Raw genomic sequence first — 21,538 nt, forward strand, 5'->3', positions numbered from 1 at the left:
GGCTGGAAAGCTGCCCGGCAGAGAAAGACCTGGGGGGGCTGGTTGGCAGCCGGCTGAATATGAGCCAGCAGCGTGCCCAGGTGGCCAAGAAGGCCAACGGCATCCTGGCCTGCATCAGAAATAGTGTGGCCAGCAGGAGCAGGGAGGTGGTTGTTCCCCTGTACTGGGCACTGGTGAGGCCGCACCTCGAGTCCCGTGTTCAGTTTTGGGCCCCTCACTACAGGAAAGACCTTGAGTTGCTGCAACATGTCCAGAGAAGGGCAACCAAGTTGGCGAGGGGCCTGGAGCACAAGTCTTATGAGGAGCGGCTGAGGGAGCTGGGGCTGTTGAGTCTGGAGAAGAGGAGGCTGAGGGGAGACCTTATCGCTCCCTACAACTACCTGAAGGGGGGTGGTAGTGAGGTGGGTGTTGGTCTCTTCTGTCAGGTGGCTGGAGATAGGACGAGAGGAAATGGCCTCAAGTTGCGGTGAGGGAGATTTAGGTTGGATATTAGGAAAATTTTTTTTACTGAGAGGGTTGTCAGACATTGGAATAGGCTGCCCAGGAAAGTGGTTGAGTCACCATCCCTGGAGATACTAAAAAAGCGCGTAGATGGGGTACTCCAGAACATGGTTTAGTGGGCATGGATGATGGTTGGACTCGATGATCTTAAAGGTCTTTTCCAACCTAAATGATTCTATGATTCTATGACATGGTATAATCTGTAACAGTTTTATCCAAAAAAACCCTTTGGTAGAAGGATAAAGTATTTTTTATGTAACAGGCATTTAATCAAGCTATGAAAACCTACTTCATCTTTAGTTACAATCAGCAAACTAAAATCTCGATTTTGCTCTGAATTTAACCAGCTAATTTGGTGGATGAAATCCCTAAGTCTTAACAGAAGAAAAACAGAGACACAAGGAATAAACTCAAGTATTATCCTTTAAGCTTTTCACTCTGTTTCAGGTGGTGGTTCTTTACCTGTCATGACTGACATATGGATAAGCCTATTCTTGGAGCCCTGCAAACAGGTTATTCCACCAGGCAGTAGCCAATTTATCTTCAGAAGATCAAGAAAAGGTACTGAAATAAAGGTAGGAAAACAGTGAGAATTCTTGTTCTAGATAAGCACAAACCAGTTGTAAACTTCATCACCATTACAGGAAATACCCAGAATCATTCAGAATTAAATTTCACCTTTTTAAAAAAACAAACAAACCTTCAAGAATAAGAAAAAAAGGCTTTATTATTTTCAGTCATTTCAAGTGATGTCTGAAAAAAAAAAAAATCACTCATGCTCTGTTAATATCAGAAGTTTCACTGTGGGCAGAAATCAATATGCAGAAAGTGAATCAGTCAAGCCTGACTTCCTGTACATTGATTTCAGCACATTGAAACAAGCACATTTAAAATCCTGAAGCAGAATAATGTTCCTGTAAACGAACACAGGCACATAGTTCCATTTAATAACTTACCATCCTCTCCCTTCACACAGAAGGCACATATGATTTGATCTATATAGGTACAGGGCATCAGAGCATGTGCTCTGGTGCAGGGACAAGAAGTTGCTAATAATTATACTCCTAATTCCTGTCAGCTGTATGACAACAGTAGTAAGCAATGAAAATCATTACCAGACCCTGTCTGAAACTGTCTTTTCCTCCCTCCTCCAGGTGTCCACTCTGACAAACTGTCTCCTTCATTTTGATAAATACAACAAAAAGTCACCTGTGGGTTTATGGGCTGTAGGTTTGTTTGTTGGGGTAGGCTGAGTGTTTTTTAAATCGTCTTTCCTAACAAAACTACAGTTGCTAACTTCTTGTCATGTATTTAAGACTTACTCACATGTTAAAAAAAAAAAATATCTATATCTAAGAGATCCTTTAACTGAATTACTGTTTCAGAATTTAAACTTGGCCTGGCATCTGAATTGACAACAATGAAGTACTTTGGATCCAACTGGCATTCTGCAATCAGACCCACTTCCATCACTACTATGACCTGAATGCCCTCATCAGGCAACAGATTCAAGGTCTTATCAGTTAAAAGCTGAACAGATCTTTATGGATTCTTTTTCCTTATTTCCCATTTTTTACTCCAATGTATGTGTCTGCTCCAAGACTTCTAGTTCTGAACACATCCTGCTCTTCTACTTACTTGGACACGCTGGCATATTGCCCACTAAAAAGAATATGAATTTTCAGAGTATCTGGCATTTTTATTACTACTGTTAACAAGGAATTTGAGAGGCTTCTAAGGTACTAGGTATTGTACCAATATAGAAGGACAATACAATCTTCTGCCTAAAGAGAGACTCCAGGCAGTTGTTTAGTATTGGACATACTGTCACTGTTTAAGGCCCTCTAAATCAGTTGGGGAGACTATTAACATACTCATCTAATGAACTGTAACAGAACTACTACAATTACCAAAGGACCTAGAGCATCCAAACAGAACAAGTTCTGTGGTCTTGATGAGTGGTATCACACTTGCCAAGTTTGAAAGCAAGCAGCCCTGCATATTTGAGGATGAGTCTTCCTACTAAGACTCGATTAAGTTTTTTAAAGAGACTTCTTTTTAGATTAAAACATATACTTCACATTCACTGAACTACAAACGAAACTTGTCTGTGGTATTTGTGTCCTTTCACCTTTTCCTGGAAAGTATGTTGACTAAAAGCCAAACAAACAGCACAGCACTTTAGCTGCTTAATAGACAAACACTGCAGTCATTTCGCTCAGGACAAATATTTTAAAAAAACAAAATAAGATTACAACTTTTTTTTTTTTTTAAAGGAACACCAACATTCGTGCATTTATCTTAACAGCAGTTTAAACTTACACAATTGCAGAACTACCATAGCATTATTTTTAATCCTTCTGTAGATGACATGAGTTAAACACATCCAGATTACTAACTGGTATCTTAAAAATATTGGTCACATTAACTGAAGACTAGTCAAGTCCAGTATTCCCTATCTGCAGCAATACATGCTCATCAATAACATGCAGAACTTCTTAAAATTACAGAGCTGTCAAAAAGAAAAAGGCAGGCTACAATTCCCAAGGGATCTTAATTTTGTCAAGGTCGTTTTCAAATTAAGATACCACATGTGAGACAGATCTAACTGTCTAGCATACACCACAACTAGAAGTTACCTGTGAAAAACAAAGTCAGCATTAGAACAACATTTTAGCAAGCCACTGCTCTTAAGTTTAAAGATGCAGTTCCACCACAATGTACGTTTCCACAACACGGCCCATACAAGAAGCTCACATAGTCACTTTCCTGATGTGCTTTTGAAATTACTCATGAAAGCACATAACACAAATCAGCTTCCTAACAAAAGGGCGATTCCCCAGACGTTCCAATTGGTATGATACATGTATCACGTTCCCCCCCTCCAGGGAAAGGCAATTTTGCTATGAAGCCAGAACACAGAAGTTGACAGCACAGAGTATGAGCCCACTACTAAACAGGAGGCCTGTCCTGAGAGAGTATCTTAAGGAAAGTGACAAAGTGTTTATAAAGTAGTCCCAAAACACCAACCACAAATAAGCTGGGAACACAACCTCACCAACTAATTAGCCTGCCCTCTTCTCCCTGATTGAAGCTAATTATGTAGCATCCATGAAGCATCAGGGATTTTAGTTAGCAGTAAGGCCATGAAGTGGCCCTAAGGGACAGGTAAAGTACCTACAAAATACGCAAGACCTTAGCAACAGTTGTGATGTGGGTAAAACTGCCATCTACTACAAAGTCATCATCTCTCCTAAATCTATCATTTTGCCTATCCAGCAGAGATAAAAAAATTTATTTGCCAAGCTTTGGGGTATTTTGTAGTTCTAATCCTCAAGGCAATCCTAACAAGTCAGAGAAAGAAAAGCTGTTTTCTTAAACAGTCTCCTAGTGGCAAAGTTGTTGGTTTGGGTTTTTTTTTTTTTTTCAGAGTTTGATTTTATACCCGTACGCTTAGGACCATGACAATTGCCTGGAAGGAATCTGATTCCCTGAATAAGATCACAAGGATTTTTAACTCTGGATTCGGCAAATAGGAACATGCTTTTTACAGTTTTCAGCTTGTTCTGCAGCACTACTTTCTGTTGTAGATGGATGATGAGGTTCAAATAAGAAAAACCATACATTTGTCTCGAATCGTGCCATATTTACATTAAAGTGGTGGTCATCCAGTTACTAGTAATGCAGATGAAAGACAGCTTACAAATACTACTTGAAAACAGGAAATAAGATGACCTCAGAGATTTTGGTGGGTGCTCAAAATGAGTATTAAAAACTAAGTGGAATGAGAGATGGCTACACAGAGACAATTTGATCAAAAGCAAAATATTCGCCAATGTCAGAGAGGTCTTAGAGCACTAGATGTGCCTGGAAACAGAAAGTCTGAGCTTTTAAAGACCTCCAGAGTTGTTCTTATATTTACTTCTCAAGCTCTTTACAAATTCAACAACTTGACTTGGCACCTTACAATACCTCCTAGAAACCACAGTCAATGCAATGAGTAACAGGGAAAGCAGGAGAGTTTGTACACTATGAGACTTATCATAATTCATTTTTGTTATGCTGTTAACACGACATTAGAATGTGCATGCAAAGGGAAAAGATAGGCTCTATGTAAGAATACATACACACAAGTTTACAAGTTCATTAGAGACTTAAAGCTACAAAAATAGCCTTTAGGACTCACAAAGGAAAATATACATTTTTTCACATCACTGCTATTGTCCTTTGGAAGCCCTAATGTCAAGTTTGTTGTTGTTGTTGGCATTACATTCCAAAATAAACATTTATGTCAACTTGCACTGCTAAACCATTAAAAGGTTTCAATGAGAAAGAGACAGGCCTTTATGCTAGACTAGTGATTTTGATCTACCCTACCTCTTCCGAACAGTCAGTTGTGTCCTCCCTCAAGAGTAGTGCAAATGCACCAGTTAAGGAAGTCACCCATTGAAGGCAGTCGGAAGACACCTCTTGGTTGCTATTATGGATGCTACTTGTGTTCTCCAAGCAGATTAGTTTTCATCTGCAATGCTCAAACTCATTAGGTTTCTAACTTAGGAGTCAATGTTTCTCACTACCATTTTAGGAATCCAACCACTTCGCTGTAATGCTCTTGGGTTGACAGCTGTGTCGGAACAACTATATATTTCTCCTTTCAGAAGGGAGGCTATTTCTCTGAGCAATTTTTTTAGGCTGTTGTAGGAATGCTTTTGTCTTCCCTGGTCCCCAGAGGCAAGGGAAGAAGGTTTTAGATTAGCTCCCCTACCCCATCATTAGCACTACAGAAAAAAGAATTGTCATTGGAAGTGGACATCAATCAGAGCCATGGGAGCCAGGCCTGGAAACCATGCATTTCCTTTACATTTTTGGTAAGAAAATGTTTCTAAATACAAAAGCAATTCTAGATTAATTGTCAATGGCCTATTTTCCATGATGACACAAAACCAGAAACAAAAGGATTACTACTTAGGAATCAGAACTTCTGGAGTTTGCCTAGTTTTTATATTCTTGATTTGAGTTGGTCTGAAAGTCTCTTACCATCATGAAAAACAGAAGCGAAAACAGGATTTTATGAAGACAGGATTAATTTGCAAGCATCATTTTCTGCACCCAATACTGACTAAAACTAAACTCAGATCTTATCTACTGTAATTCAGAGGATAAAGTAAGCAAGCTATTGGTGTTAACAAGCAAATAGGAATTTAAACAGTTTTTCTAAGACTTAATTCTTATCTCAAGTTAAACTTGTTATAATATATGCCTTTAGAAAGTACAGTCAGTTAAAGCAGTTTTAGACACCAGCTTGCCATATGTTATGTTAAAATTAGACTGACTTCTTTTTTTAAAAAAAGCAACAAATTTATGCATGAAGCATGTCTATTCAGTACACACAGATTTTGAGGAATGCTTTTGCTTATCCAGTAATCTTTGCAGAAAGTACCAAATAAAGCTTATTAGAAAAAAGAAACCAGTTCAGAAGGTAATTCTGAAGTTAATCTTGACAATATCTCATAGAACAGTAAACACTTTACACAAAGTAAGCTCCACCAGCATTGTTTTCCAAATTTTTATTAGTGCAGTTATTTCATAGTCTGCAGAAGTACAGTTAACTGCAATGATTTTTAGGTTTCAGGATAGAATTTATAGTAATTTTTACAGGATCTGTACAATGATCGTATCTCAAGGATGAACAAAAAAAATCATTCTGAATGCAAACAACAGCACGCACAAAATTCTTGCATAATGGAGAAAGACTACTTTCTTGGAGGGCAAGAAAAGGGGGAAAAGGTATGCTAGGCAGACTATAAGTAAACAACTTACAGAAAACTACAATTACTTCATTCCAGAGCTCATGCCTCTCCCTCTGAGGAAGCTTTCAGTTTGAATTCATACAAGTCATAGACATGATTTTAGTGTAACACATCCCACATGCCACCTGAAGTGTTCCATTGTGTCTATATATTCACACTGTTTGTTTGATTTAAAAAGTAACGGACTGGTTGCACTAAAAATGTTTATTGTACCTAGTCTGTCAGTGTGATAAATACACAATATAATTTTTAAAAGTAATAACATGGGTACCATTGAGAACTAGAGACATTATAAGCTGGCTAAAAATAGTAATTTGAATTCCTAGCTTAGTCAGCTTGGCAGAAACAGCTGTGTTCACTGTAACCTCTAATTAGTTTGCATATTATAAGACTTCCAAAGGTTATTTCCCTCTCAGAAACCTACTAAATTAGCCTTCACAGCACAATACTGTTACCATACCAAATGCAACAGCAACAGATTATTCAGACTTTAGAGACTTACCACTATTTTTTCTGTAATGTTTCATTTATAAAGGCATATATTCTTATTTGATAAGGTAAAGGCAATCTCCTCTCTATCTGGAGCATCAGAAGAGCCTGTCTTGAAAGGAAAAGAAAAGGTCCAGTTCATAGCTGCTTGCTTATGAACATGTACTCCGTGTTTAAAGAGCTCTGAACTCTATTTTCAGTAATCATTGCACAAAAGTGTTCACGTAGCTCCTGTATCTACTCAGCAACAAAAGCATGAAACAGATAGACTTGAACATAGTCCCCAAACACAACACACCAAAACCGCCATGCAGGTGTTATGTGAGCCCTCTGTGTTTTAGAAATAGTGACCTACAGGTTGGTATTTTGGAGCCATTTTTATTCAGATGATGGAAGAAATGCATTAGAAATCAAAGGGGGTTTTTTTAGCCAATTTAATACTGTATCTTGGCCACACAGCCCAAGTTTCTGCTACATAATCTTCTGAATACATTACATTACATAGGTGAGACTTTCAAAGTGTTGACTGTCCCACCAACAGTCAAAATATCATTGAATTTACATGGCAGAAGTAGTGGCAAGCCAATGTTGAACATGCTTGAATATGAATTAATGTCAGATTTTAAAATTAAAACATAGTTGGCTCTACATGTACCAGATTCTCTGCAGAAACAGGTATATCAGTGATGAAGAATGAAAGATGAGGAGCAACATGCATTATCACAGTGTGTTTAGAATTGGCATTCACAAAATAAGTCATATTTAAGCCATCATGTTTTTGGTTTATATGTATTATGTCAGTTATTTTATTAGTATTTTAATAAACAAGAAAGTAAGAGAATAATTTCTTGAAACATTCTTTTATTGGTGAAAGCATATTTTTAAATCTACTTTTTCTAGAGACAACTATGAAAAACTATCGTAACATAAAAATCTGTGTTAAAACTTTAAAAGAACAAGTAAAGCAATACCAGTAAATGTTTAATATGAAAAAGAAAGGACTCAGTTCTAACACAAGTAAACTCTGTTCATTATTTTGAAAAACCAAGCAACTGCAGTCAGAGTTTAAAGCAATTTTTTTCTCTCATGGCTAAGGGACGTCACTCTGCATAAATCATTTCATTCACATTGGATACTCCAATAATCTAAAAGCTAAATAAAACTTTCTAATATATTTGCAAATGTTAAGGGAATAAAGTCACATCATGATGACGATGTAGCACATATTCAGACCATGTCAGTATTATTTTTGTATTTAGAATACTATGGGACAGGCAACAGCCATATTTCCAACTTTCTACTAATTCCACCAAAATCTCAAAGTTATGAGCTCGTTTGTAGAGGAAGTACTAAAACACAGAAGAAAGGAAGTGGCAGGAATTGTTAAATAGGAAGTTGTGAACTCTGCATTACCCATTTAAAAAAAAAAAAGAAAAAATAAATATACATCTTATTTAGTGGTAAACTTCATTTCCTTGAAGATGTTTGTACCATACGTTGTTTTACTGGCTTTCCTGAGATGCAATTTTTAAGTTAAAAGTGTGAGGGGGATTACTAGATTTATTTAGTATCAAGAAACCCTGTTCATTCAAAACGATGAACCATATGTTACAACAGGTACCAGCTCCAAAATGTAAGTGGGTTGCCCTCCTGCATTCTGTTTCTTCCCTACAAATTAGGGTATAATACAAAATCCCAGCAAGTTCTAATCTATGGCATAAAAATGCTTCACTCTGTTGGCCATTAGTAAGAACACAGGCAGTAGAACTAAGCATACAAAGCATACTCATTACACTATTATGAAAAGCTTTTTACCATTTCTAACATAATGAGATTCAAGTTTAAAGAGAATGTACAATTAACAGGATTGCACAAACCACGTTCATGCCTCTGCATGCAAAGAAAGGCCAAACTTGAGCTTTGCTCCTACAACAGAACAAGCAAATAGTCATGCTTTTAGTAGTCATGTTTTTCAGCATACTGCCCAAATCTGAATTTGGGAACTTTAAGAAGCTGTAACTGCTTAACTACCATTCCCAGAAAGAAGTTACAAGTATGCTGTCTTAAACTAATTTCAAGAAAGACTTTTGGACTGAAATTTGAAGAAACACAATGGATTACAAATTCACATGAACAGCTTGTTTCAGTTGGGATCTGTTTAACATGGCTGTTGCTGTTATAATCACAGATGCCCACTTCACTGTACTTATAATATTCAAATTTGGAAAGGAAAATTTTAGTGATGATTAAAAGCATACTGAATTCATTGAATGGTGCAACCTACGGGTTGCCAAGCTACTGCAATGCACACAAAAACCTGCTGAGAACAAACAGTACTGCTGAAAACAGATGTTAGATAAAGCAGAATTAGGATACTCCTGTTTTCTCACATGACTGTCATAATACATGTGTAGGAAACCAGTGTAAGCTAAGCTAGTTTTATACTAAAGCTTACAGCTTTCTAAACCTGAGATGATCAGCTCACAATCTGTGGACCAAATACAGTTTTGGGGATAAGTGAAACACTAATGCCATTTCCCCTATCCCCACAAATACAAGCCTACACATTTGTTTACCTGACCATATGACTGTCAGGTCATGTAAGGGCTGAACAGGCCACATGACAAAGGCACAAGCATGTTGGTTGATGACTGGGACAGAACAGACCATCCAGCCTTCACATGGCTCCAGGACAGAATGGTTGGGCACCTCTGTTCTACGCCAAGGTTTAACAGAAGAAGTTGCACTTAAATCTACTTCCAGAGTAGTAAACTCTTCTAAGACAAAAAGAGAAAAATCAATACTTTTTTGGAGAGAGAAACTTAACCCTTAAATGCTGACAGCAGAGATGTAATGTGACATTCAGAGAAGTTAAGCTACTTAGATCTGAGGTAGGTTTCTGAGCACTTTGCTTTACTAGCTGCCCTTCACACACAAATAATAATGCATATTAAGTCTTTAGTCACAATGGATATCGATACTGCATTTTACTTACCATAAGCATAGTTTCTAGTGTGTGTTAGCATTTAGTTTTCACACAACAAAGGTGAATAAAAGTATGTCTTCAGAAAAGACAATGTGTAAGAAAATCTACCTATGGTCAATAAGCCTGAGAACTTCCTGTGGAAAGATATGACCCCTCCCTTAACGCAAAGGCAGCCATACCTTAAATGCTAAAATTTGCTCTATATGTTATTATTTCTCCAAGTTGCACAGCAATACTTTAAGACACTGATGGAACCAATCCTGCGTTACTAGAGATTGTTTTAACTCTCATTGCACTGAGAGCGAGCTTTCACCTCCAGCTGTGCAGGTCATATTCTCCCCATCTGAAAGCAACCGAGAGTTTAAAAAACAAATGTCAGTTTTAAACAGGCACATCACATAACGAAGATGAGCTTTCACAGACATCCTAACGCAGGACAGATTAGCACTCTGCACTTCAGTACATGAAAAAGACTGCAAAACTCGACAAGCTAGGCCTTCAAAGGACTATTTAATCTTCCCCATACTAATGAAACAGATTTGTGAGTGAAAGTAAGTTGCATGGATCAGATGAGATAAACAGTTTTGCCACTTTGTGCACCTACTAATACTGCTAGTTTAAAATAATTCACTCTGAGAACACCAACTGATTTAGCAAAGCCAAGCAACTATCATAACTTCTACCTCTACAATGACAGCGTGTTCTCTGGAAATGCACCACTCCTATTACTCCTCTTTTACAGCCCAGACACAGGGCTGTACCTAACACACCCCACCCCACAGCTCCACTAGACTCTTGCTCATCTTGTTCTACTTCCTGTCAGCTAGAGACAGTTATCAATCTTAGCCACCAAATTATAAAGCATGCGTAGTTATCTCAAAGAACACTTATGGAAAAAAAAGTACGAAATGCAGTAACTTCCAAACATCTTTAAAAATCCCTTCACTCCTATCACATCCCTTGCCATTCCCCTGCCCCACAAAAGACCATTACACTGAAGGCTTCTGAGCACTGATCCACAAATAAAGGTTATCAACCATTAGAATCACACGCAAGTGCCTCCTCTTACATAAACAGTGCTGAGGGCAAAGCATTTTCACTACAAGATTGGATTATTTTTCTCTAAGTATTCCAAGACACAATTTTGCATGTAGAGACATAGTTTTATATGGAGAACACATTGTTAGCAAAGACTTTAGTACAAGAAAACCCTAAAGATGTACACATTATTACATGAAAACAATAAATGTTTGAGTGCTTGCTCCTAACTAGGTAGCAACATTAACTTATTTAGCTACTCTTAAAAAGATAATAAGTACATAACAGTTTTACCACCCAAAATCCCCACTTCATGTGGCAGAGAACTTAGCAGACACAACAGCAAATAAAAGATTTCCTACTGTCAGTCAGCTGCAGAAAAGTAGCCTGTACACTGGACTGTATAAAGCAATCAAATAAAGGCTATCATAATAGACTCATTCCTAACAGAGGTTCTGAGTGGTAAGCTTTCCACATATTATAAACAAGAAATCAATGACAAATAAGGCATAAGTCAGTAGCTTCCATGAAGTCTTTCTGCTCTGCCTGCTTCTTGACAAGCTTTAAAAAGACGTGTAAGATTAGACCTCTCTCCACTAATGCTCTCATGTCGGCTAATAAATCCAGTAACTTAGCAGCTGTAAAGATTTTACATATTTTCAACCTCCTGTTCCAGTCTTTCACTGCTACTGAAAACAAGATGAGTCTGATGGACACAGAACAAACAAGCTCCAGAACCTTGGGGTACCCCCTGAAAACAGCCCTATTCCTGAGCCTGCCTCCAGAGAGGACAGCTGATGGCCTCAGGATTTTGAGCCTCAGGCTGTTTAGACCCTCCCTTTCCCGAAGAGAAAACCACCCATGCTCACCACCCACCTCTGCTTGCCTCTACCAAGCAGAGCCAGACTGCCACACGCTCTTTCATAGTTGAGCTGTCTGTTAACAGGTGTCAGTTATCAGAGTGATTGTTAGAAGAACCGAAACCAATTGCTATCTAAAGGGAAATTATTAATGAGCCATCCATGTAATATTGCTCACTGGCAAATCAAACAAACAACCCTCCCAACTCAAAATTGCATTTTTCAATAAACTACCAATTCAGCCACAGCTGATATTGTAATATGCAAGGACAAAAAGGATGAGTTTGTTGGTTAACAACACATGTTGTCCTTCACACATTTACTATACTAGTTTTGAAACAGTACAAGGGCAGATCTGCTCTGGTCATGAAACACTTCAGGCCAATTCTGAGGAAGATATCAATACTGGAAGGAAAACATTGTACAAGATTCTTGTTCGTGTCATCCTACAGACACTGCTGGGCACTGCACAGTTCTAGGTAGCAATTGCGATTCAATGTGAAAATTCTCTGTTGTCAGAAGTTGAAGAGACAAGTGACAATGTTTATTCCCTTTACAGTTTTAATTAAATCGGAAAGCAACAAAAACATTTCCCAGAGTTGTGTAGCTGTCCACTCCCCCATCCTTTGCTGGTTAAAACTCTCCCCATTTTTCTTCCATTTCTGGAAATATTCAGAAAATTTCTAAAATGTGTGTATATGTATTTTGGCTGTTTAATAAGTTATGTAGTATTTTTCCAGCTCTTGCTCCAATGACCCACCCTCTCCTTCTTTCCAAAAGAAGTTCCTCTTACTAAAACTTCTTGCTTGTGTCAGAGTTCTGTTTTTCCAGTAGCCCCCATCTTTAGTCACTTATGCCTGCGCAACGCAGAGCAAGGATGTACAATTCTACACAAGGGTGGCAGAGTTTTAGCCCTGCTTCAAGCAGCTGCAATGACTGTAAAGAAGACAGTGGAAAAAATAGGCCCTACACAGTATAATGGAATCGAGATCTTCTGAACTAGTATGGGTTATTTTTCCTGTCAGAAAAGGAAGTATACTCTTCCTTAGTCAAAAATGCATTTTTAAAATAGATTTCACATTTTACTTCCTGTGATCACATTAAAAGGTCACACTGTTTATGCTACTGTAACCTGTTACTGTGGGATTAGAAATGATATAAACAAGCAATTCTCATTCAAATGTGCGCAAGGGAAGAAGGTTATGAGAACATTCCTCTTTATGTGTAGACCACTTGTTCCAAATAAATATAAAGAATCTGAGAAACAGAGTGTCTTTTGTAGAACAGCTCACAGCATCAAGTACTTGATGAATCAAGCACTTCACAGAAGCAGCATAAAATTCTGGGAACTTGAGATACAAGAAAAAGCACCTGAAAGATCACAAACAGAACAGTTACTTTAAGTTCAAAATACTGCTATTTAGTAGAATTTTTAACAATAATTTTTTTTTGTACAAAAGTATAGCGAGCTTTCTTCCCAGAGGGGATAGTTTCCTCTCTGCCTGCAGCAAGATCTGCGTAGCTCCACAGTTGCCACTGGTACAGCATGGAAGTTTTTCTATAATTGCATATACTGGCAGAATGCAAAACTTGCTTGGCTCTTGCTTTATTTCCTATTTCTACTTATGTAGAAACTGTTTTAAACTTCTTCTAAGTACAGGAAAAGGACTGCACCACATGATTTAAATCTGATTCAACAATCTCTTAAACAGTTGGTGAGACAAGTAAATCTTCCTCGTCATTGATCTCTTCATCCTCATGAAGACGTGACACTGAAGGTGACTTTCTACCCCTTGAACCATGTGTTCCCAAAGCATCCACAACAACCAAGAGCTGAGAGAACTATGGAACTACTTAAAGGCCTGGATCCTAACACAGAAGGAAACAAGATGTCCTATATACAAAGTAGAAATCCAGTTTCAGTCCCTAACAATGGAAACAGGCCTCTGAAATGGGCCTTTAATGTATCAGTATGCTACTTAAGTAAATCCAGTATGAGATTAAGCAGAAAGGTTTTTTTATCTCTCTACTTTCTTTCATGAAAGATATGCCCAACTAGGAAGCAGGACTGTCCAAATATTTTTTCATTCATTTAATTAACAAAACAGCAACTAAATAAGGTACATGTTCAGTATCAGTGATACCAAAAAAATTCTGCTTAAAAGAATAGTATAATTTATCATGCCAACAAGGACAGGTAGGAGACAACAAGAGAGTATACATTAAAAACAAAAGCTATCAGAAAAAAACAAAACACACACACAGAATTTGGGATGAATCACATCTGACTTAGTGTTAATGGTAAATATTTTGATTTGAAAAAAATAGAGACTCTGGCTACAATGGTTAAAAACACAGATCTCTTAAGTAAGCTGGCTGTATTTATGCTGCTTCCACAAGTAGTTGCCCTTTACCAACTCATTACTCCACTATTTATGAATGTAAAGCCAACAACTTATGGAAATAATGTGTTTATCAGTCCATATCCTAGGATAAAGTATTGTGCAAGGTGAAAGCATATGGAAACAGAACCTACAGAATTAGAAATAAGAAAAATATTAATTAAAAACCTTTCCAAAAGTTTCATGTTATGCTAGCTCATTTTCCTTCCCAACAAGGACATCAGATTTTCCACTACTGTCCTGTGAACCTTTTTTCTTAAATGTAGAAAGCACAAACCCAATTTGAAAGTAGATCAGCTATCACTATTAGCAGAATCACATGAATTTCCAAGAATCACTTTTATCACTTTTTCTTAGTATAATATGACAGGCAAGCTGTTGAATCTTAGCTGTGTTTTGCGTGGGTGAGAGAAAAAGCACATCTAAATTCACAAGGTTTGGTAGAAAATGAATTGGCATTTGTACTACATGATCTACAAAGGGAACACACAAAGGCATTTTGATGCTGTATCATAGTGCCTCTCCCAGCCAAACCAGCAAGGGCATGTCTACTGGCACTAGAAAGATAAACAAAAAAATGTTTCTTGTGCAAATCAACATGAAACAAGTTGACCAATGACAATTAAAAAAAACCAACACTCAATAGTAAGTGCTGTAAACATCAAAGCTTACAGATCAGATCAAGTTTATATTATTAATTACGAACATTGCAGAGAATCTGTTTCTATATTTTCATAAACTTGCTTCTTTTAGGAAAAAATGCACACGTTCACTAGGGCTGCTTTCCTCCGACAGTGATGCTGTACACACTTACAGAGGTGCAGATACAAACATTCTAGTCTAATATTTTAAAAATGAAGTTTTAAATTTATGTAATTCTGTAAAATGTCTGAACACTGACAGCACTTCAGATCAGCACTGAAGATGATACAAAACCTTAGGCAATCCTCTAATGTTTGTCATGTATCTCAGTTTATACTAACCTTTTTCCAAATCAGTATTCCAGAAATAAGCAGAATTAAGTAAACTTTAATATGAAATCCTGCACTCGGGAACATTCTAACTAACCACGCCAGCTAAGGGGTTAGGGGTTTTTTGTTTGTTTTGTGACTTTGTTAGGTTTATGGCACAATATTAAAATCTCAAGTATTTATCAATTTGTTGTTAATAAGCCTTCTACTTAACTCGCATTTGGAAAAACTTTCACTCTATGCAGAGAACTTATCCCTTCCACTGCTGGACAAGAGGCCTCTCTTTCAAAAGAGAAGAACAAAATTGCCAGCAAGACTATGGTCACAGGAGAAAATCCTCCTGTGATGCTGAATTGTCTGAAGCATTACAGGAGCTGAGCTTTTTGTCACACAGTGCTAACCTAATTTGCAGGTACTTAAAAAAAACCAAAAGCACAAACCCCAAAACCCTACTAGAAAACTACTTAATATATTATTAGTAACAGAATACTGATACTGTATGCAAGTTTTTGGTTCCTTTCCTTCTGTGTTACAAAAGGCATGAAAGTAATTTTGTGTTTAAAAAAAAAAAAAGCAGCTAACACTTTATTGAATATATATCTCATTTTGCATATGGGGAGACTAAAGAAAAAACTAGTTTATTTGACTATGGGAAAACAAATTCAGTGACATTATCTGGTGGCTGAAACAACCCACCCAATTCTCACATTCACTGGAGTACAAGCAATAGCATGACTTGAAGCTTTTACCCCTTTTTATAATTTTTTTTCTTTTTTTAGTTTGTAAACTCTTTTCTTCTCCATTTTCTTTTCATTAAAAGATGTCCACTTTGAATCATGCATGAATTCTGAATTTTAAGGAATCGGTTATTATCCTCAGATATTTAATGAGGCTAAATTCACAATCCAAATAGATTATTATGTCATGCTAGTGACACTGATCTAAAACCTGAGAATTCAGATATTTACAAGAAAGTAGCAGTGGTATTTCAGTGTAAAACACAGCTTAGAAAGTCTCAGCTAAAGAGAACCCTTGGAGAAAGTCCATTTGCAAAGCAAGTATTAGAAGAAAAAATTTCATTTAAATGTTTATTTAACTATAGGATGAACCGTTAATTCAAACCTACCCAGAATATTTATAAAGTTACTTTAGTTTCAAAAATACTTGGTCTACCACTACCACATTTTATTCTCTACTTACGAGGGCTATTTCTACTTGAATTTAACATCATAATGTTGGCCATATGCCAACACTGCATTCCCCTTAACTGTCAGTTTCCTTCTATATATGTACCCTTAGAGCAGACAGAGAAAGAAAGAGGAGTAAGTCACATGTGGAAGAACACACTAAAACCGTAAAAACCTTCTGAAGATGCTCAGAAGCAGGTATAGTGCTGTCTGCATGTTGTGTGATTTCTACATTTTTAGCACATTATATCCCCTTAATAGTAAGCCATAACAGGCTCAATTTTTCAATGTTCTACTTACAGCAATGCTATCGCAGAAGATTTGGATTCAAGTACTTAGATTTTAAACTCTGAAAAACAAGCAAAACTAAGCAGCTAAGTAGCCCCATATAATGGGTCTTGCACAATCTCACATTTGCCATCAGTAGACACAATTGGTCTTGATCTGAAAGTGTTAGTAGTATAACTAACCAATGCAGCAGAGTGCCCTGAAACATTCTCAATATCACAAAATGTACTATCACTTGCAATTGAAAGTAAACTCCTGGTTCTCACAGAGAGGATATTGACTTTGCAAGACACAGAGACTTAGCTACTTCATCATTGTTAGCCTCTCCCACACTTGTATCAAGATTCAGTGGCTGTATAGCACTGGAAAACATGGAATGTCTTTAGCTGTACCAAATGAAAAAAGAGACTCCCTGCAACTATCAGTTCTAAACTAGCTTTCCATAACCAGAGCCAATTAAGCTAAGCCTCGAATGAATCAACATAGCATGAACTAAGAAGTGGCAAGGCATGCATGCAGAGACCTGCATTTTCAAGTAGCAAGAACTGGCAGAATAGAGCACAAAGATGCATTTATAATAAGTCATGCTCACGCCACAGTTTATCTGCTGCAAAGAAGTTTAAAGTGTTTGAGCACCAGAGCAAAAGAGTAACCCAAATGCTTATAGACTGCAGCAGCACAACATCTCAACTCTCACTGCAGCTTCTAAACCGAAAACACTAGTAGAGCTTCCTGTTCATTTACTTTAAATACACAACACAACCACACTATTGTAAGTCTACAGGGTCAACCGTTTCACAGTTTACTTTCAACATTAAAATCTGTCTACATATTCTACAAATATTTTTCCAGAGACAGTGAATATATAAAAACTTCCCATGCCTTTTCTCTCTTGACAGAGAGATATCCAAAATGTCCACGATAGCCTTCTATCTTCCTCCCATAATCTGGGTAAAGCTTATTAACTTTCATAATCTGTAGTATTTTAGTTTAGCTCAAGAGAGGTTTGAAAAAAAAGGAACATTCATGTTAATATTAGTTTAAAATACCCTCAAAAATTAATAAACTGGGAACAGTTATGTGTCTCTTACAGGCCTCAAATTGAACTGTAACTACACTTCAGCTTTCCAGAGCACACGCAGAAGTATAGTTAGTTCTTCCAAACATATTTGAGAATCTAGACTACACCCAGTTCTTTCTTATTTTATATTCTACTGACTACAAAAATTAGAAAAGAGTGCATATTTTAGTTTAATTTTGCTACCTTCACATGGAAAACTCTGTATGAGCTGTTCCCATAGGTGTTTCTGTAAAACCAAGTGTCAGGTCTGCGTCCATCCATATTGTATCTGATCTCTAGTCGAATGGTAGATCAGTAAATAATTCAGAGGTATCTTTACTTCTACTGATAAACACATCAAAGTTAGTATCATTAGCCAACATACTAAAGTCAACATATCTAGTTTATATAAACACAAGAAGTAACTCTACCTGTATTTGAGGTTTGTGTTTTTAAGATAATATCTCATTCTATCACCATGTGTAAGAAGTTAGAAATTAAATACCTCCTAAAATTCTGAAACACTTCTGCATATAAAATTATTATGAAAATCTGATATCACACTCACTGTGAGCAAATGAAAAGTCAATGTTCCTTTGATATTCTAGACAAATATCTGTATCTTTGTCTCCCCTGCTCTAACAGCAAGCCTAAACTGTGCTTTTCTTAGCTTTGGGCTATTGCTTTTTTGTTGTGACATCTCCAGCGTGAATGCTTTTCATTCCTATTGATACTTCTAATGACATTTATGCAGGGTGAGTATCATTCACTTACCCTTAAGCATTTGTCTTCTGTGGCATACCTTTACCACAGTTATCACATTGCAAAGCTCACATTTAATCTGCTGTCCATTTTCCTTTAACTTACTGTTTTATGGAAGAGGTCTTTAATTTGAATGCACATTTCTTATGCTTAGATCAGGTCTCATTTTATTAGTTATCTTCTAAGTATGTTTCTCTACAATGCAAGCAATAGCCAGAACCAGACCAGCCCTTTTATCTATTGAGTCTCTGAACAACATTTACAGGATCTCATGGCTCATAGTTCTTGTAGCAATTAAATCTAGATGAAAGTAAGGGACAGTACTGGGTATTTAAAAAAAAACAACAACAAACACACACCAAAACCAACAAAAAATGGAGAACTTCATCAGTATTCATCCCGTTTTGACCAGCTGCAGCAGAGAATAGTTCCACTACACATACAGTGCCCAAGACACGATTGTCACAAAATCACCTACACAAGGTCTTCATTTTGAAATGTTTTTGTCTCCAACCTGTGATTATTTACCCTTAAAAAAAAAAAAATCTAAATTTTATTCTTTCACAACTGTACTATTATCATAGCTGAACATAGCTTCCCCTTGTCCAAAAAAAAAGAAGCTTGGACAATTTTAACCCTTAAAAGTCACGTGGCACCCAGACAAGTCTCCTTGTAGCCATCCTTCCGATTAGCTTTACCTCCCTGTAGCGTTCATAATTCCTCCTCCTAGATGCCGTGCAGTTCTGTATCTCTAGATAATAGATTTAGCCAAGAAACAAGAGGAAGTGACTGTTAGTAAATTGCATTATGCTTCACTTGGAATACTGGTGAACATTTTTGGATCTTAGCAGCTACAATCTTAACACCTAGATACCAGAAGCCTGTGGTACAATTAACTTAGGGGAAGACTTTTTTATGCATGAGTAACATACATTATTCGACTTACTCCATTCTTCAGGCAAAGACTGGCATTTGTAGGAAAACTGCATTGTTAATGTGGTAGCCCAGACATCAAAAGCACGGATTACAGTGAAGTACATTGTTCTTCCAGATGTACATGATCTGCCAAGATGTCATTTTCAACAGCTGATATTTAAAAGCAGGAGATGCATACACTTACAAATCAATCTTAAGGAAAAAAAAAAGCAAGCAAAAAACCCACCTCTTGTGCTTGTCAATAGTTGGATGCAAATCAAAGAATCACTTTAGTTTTGTTTTTTTTAGTTGAATTTTAGTACTCAAACAAACCTCATGCTGTGCCACAGTCTGAGCAGGCTACTGAGTCACACCATTCAAAGAAAGCAGGACAAAAATATCACTGAATGCTGATCCCACATTGAAAATATGCTACAGTCCCTCATTCTCCTTACATATTTCAATTCTGTGATTAAATTGTACCCGTAGAAATATACCACCTCCATTACAGAGCTATATTACTCAAAATCATTTCCTGAGCACTAAGCCTCCAACATACCAAATCGTCAAGAACAGTTAAGCAAAAACATAACGTCATATATGCACATGACTTTCAACTGATACAGTTAGCAAGCACTGACACTCTGCAGGAAATTAAATACTCTAACAAAAAATGGACCTTCTGAAAAGCACGCTCAAAATTTCATGCTTGTCCTCTAATTGCCAAACAACTGGAGACGTTCATCCTGCAAGCTACTACTTCTGAAACTTGCCTGTTGAGATTCTGAAACTAGAGTCCATTTATTTCACTTTTATAAAACTCCACTCTTTCTTTTAAATGTCTATTGCCAGAGAAATTCATAGTGAAAGGGCAGCAAAGCCCAACTTCTATGTTGCAAATACGAACTTAAAACTTTTTAGTTTATGCAATATACCAGCTTAAACATTCAAATGAATTTTACGGTAATGCTGCCTGATCTGACTGAACACATCCGCCCAACCATTCAGGTACTTCATCTTCTCTTAAACTTCATTTTTGATAAGTGCGCAAAGAACTTTTTAAAGAGAAAAGCCCTAAATTCTGCTGCTTGTATGCGTGAAGCTGGATCCAGTCTGCAAATATTCTCACAAGCATTCACGTTTGCCACACAGGTTTTTTAAAATGTCACCAAAAAATCTAAACGCAGTAAACGAAATCATAAAAACCAGTACCAGATAACTGCACAAGTATTACTAACAAGTTGCTTTCAGGCTCTGTTCTATTATTAAAGTGACTGAAAAGCTAGGTGCATGCAGCGCTGCCCACCACTGTTTTTCTGTTTAAAAAAAAAAAAAAGACAAACACGATACTTAGATATACTCCCTCAAGGTTAGGAAGGGGTCAGTTTTAAAAAGCTAACTTGAGAATTTCTGTCCACGCTTAGCTCCAAGCGGAACCTGGAGCCAGAACACGAGCGCGGCTGAGGGATCTCCCAGAGGAAACTCCTTGCAGGCTCGCTCCGCAGAGCGGGGCTGCTGCCCGGCTCCTGCCCCGGGCCGACCCCCGGAGGCACGGCAGCGCGGCAGGAGGCCCCCTCCCCTCCCCTCCTTCTCCCCAGCCCGCCACGGAGCGGAGCGGAGCGCAGCGCGCTGCCCCGCGGGGTCCCGGTGCCACAACCGTGCCGCCGCGGGGGGTGGCGGCGGCCGGCACTCCCCGCCAACGCGTAGCCCTGAGGAGAAGGAGGTGAGAGGGGCTTTGCTCCGCGGGGAGCGGCGCTCCCTCAGGGGGACAGAGCCGGGCGAAAGGGGAAGGGAGGGCACGGCGGAGCGGCGGGCCAGCCCGCAGCGTGTTGCGGGAGGGAAGCGGGGAAGGGGGAAGGGAAAGCTCGGACCCAGGGAGAGGGGAGGCGGAGGGCAGCGCTCTCCCCGCAGGGCGCTCGGCAGCTGGGGCGCGCACACACACACACACACACACACGCCGTGGGGGTGGGGGGGCAGAACTAGGCGGCGGCAGAGAGATGGTGAGGGAAGGAGCGCTCCCCGCCTCAGCGCCGGGGCTGGGGGCAGAGCCGGGCCGGGCGGCTGCCCCTCACCTGGTAGATGGCGGCCCAGCTGGCGGCCTGGTCGAGCCGGTGGAACTCCTTCTCGATCTCCATGGTGGGGGCGCCGCGCCAGGCCTGCCCCCCCAGCGCCGCTCCCGCCCGCCGCTCCGGCAGCTCCGGCTCCGGCTGCTCCCGAGGCCGCGGCTGCCTGCTCTGCATGTCACCCCTCCCTTCTCCCCGCCGGAACT

At 38.5% G+C, this 21,538-nt stretch overlaps 1 protein-coding gene across 3 annotated transcripts in view; it reads right to left on the reverse strand.

Moving 5' to 3' along the window:
- The window catches only part of PTPN1 (protein tyrosine phosphatase, non-receptor type 1), a 45,004-nt gene extending 23,489 nt beyond the window's left edge, over positions 1 to 21,515 (reverse strand). The window contains exons 1-2 of one of the 3 annotated variants that reach the window (XM_010569652.1): positions 21,342 to 21,411; positions 6,814 to 6,912 (exon numbers count right to left, since the gene is read on the reverse strand). Coding sequence is in view for 2 of the 3 variants with exons in the window: in XM_010569651.1 (XP_010567953.1) it covers positions 21,342 to 21,509 (168 nt within the window). In the remaining variant the exon portion in view is untranslated. Of the gene's footprint in view, positions 1 to 6,813; positions 6,913 to 21,341 lie in introns of all 3 variants that reach the window. The other 2 variants (XM_010569650.1, XM_010569651.1) reach the window with 2 other exon arrangements.
- Between the last annotated feature and the right edge of the window lie 23 nt (positions 21,516 to 21,538).

This window comes from Haliaeetus leucocephalus, unplaced genomic scaffold, assembly GCF_000737465.1.
Source record: "Haliaeetus leucocephalus isolate CR32 unplaced genomic scaffold, Haliaeetus_leucocephalus-4.0 Scaffold273, whole genome shotgun sequence".
NCBI classification, from domain to species: Eukaryota; Metazoa; Chordata; class Aves; order Accipitriformes; family Accipitridae; genus Haliaeetus; species Haliaeetus leucocephalus.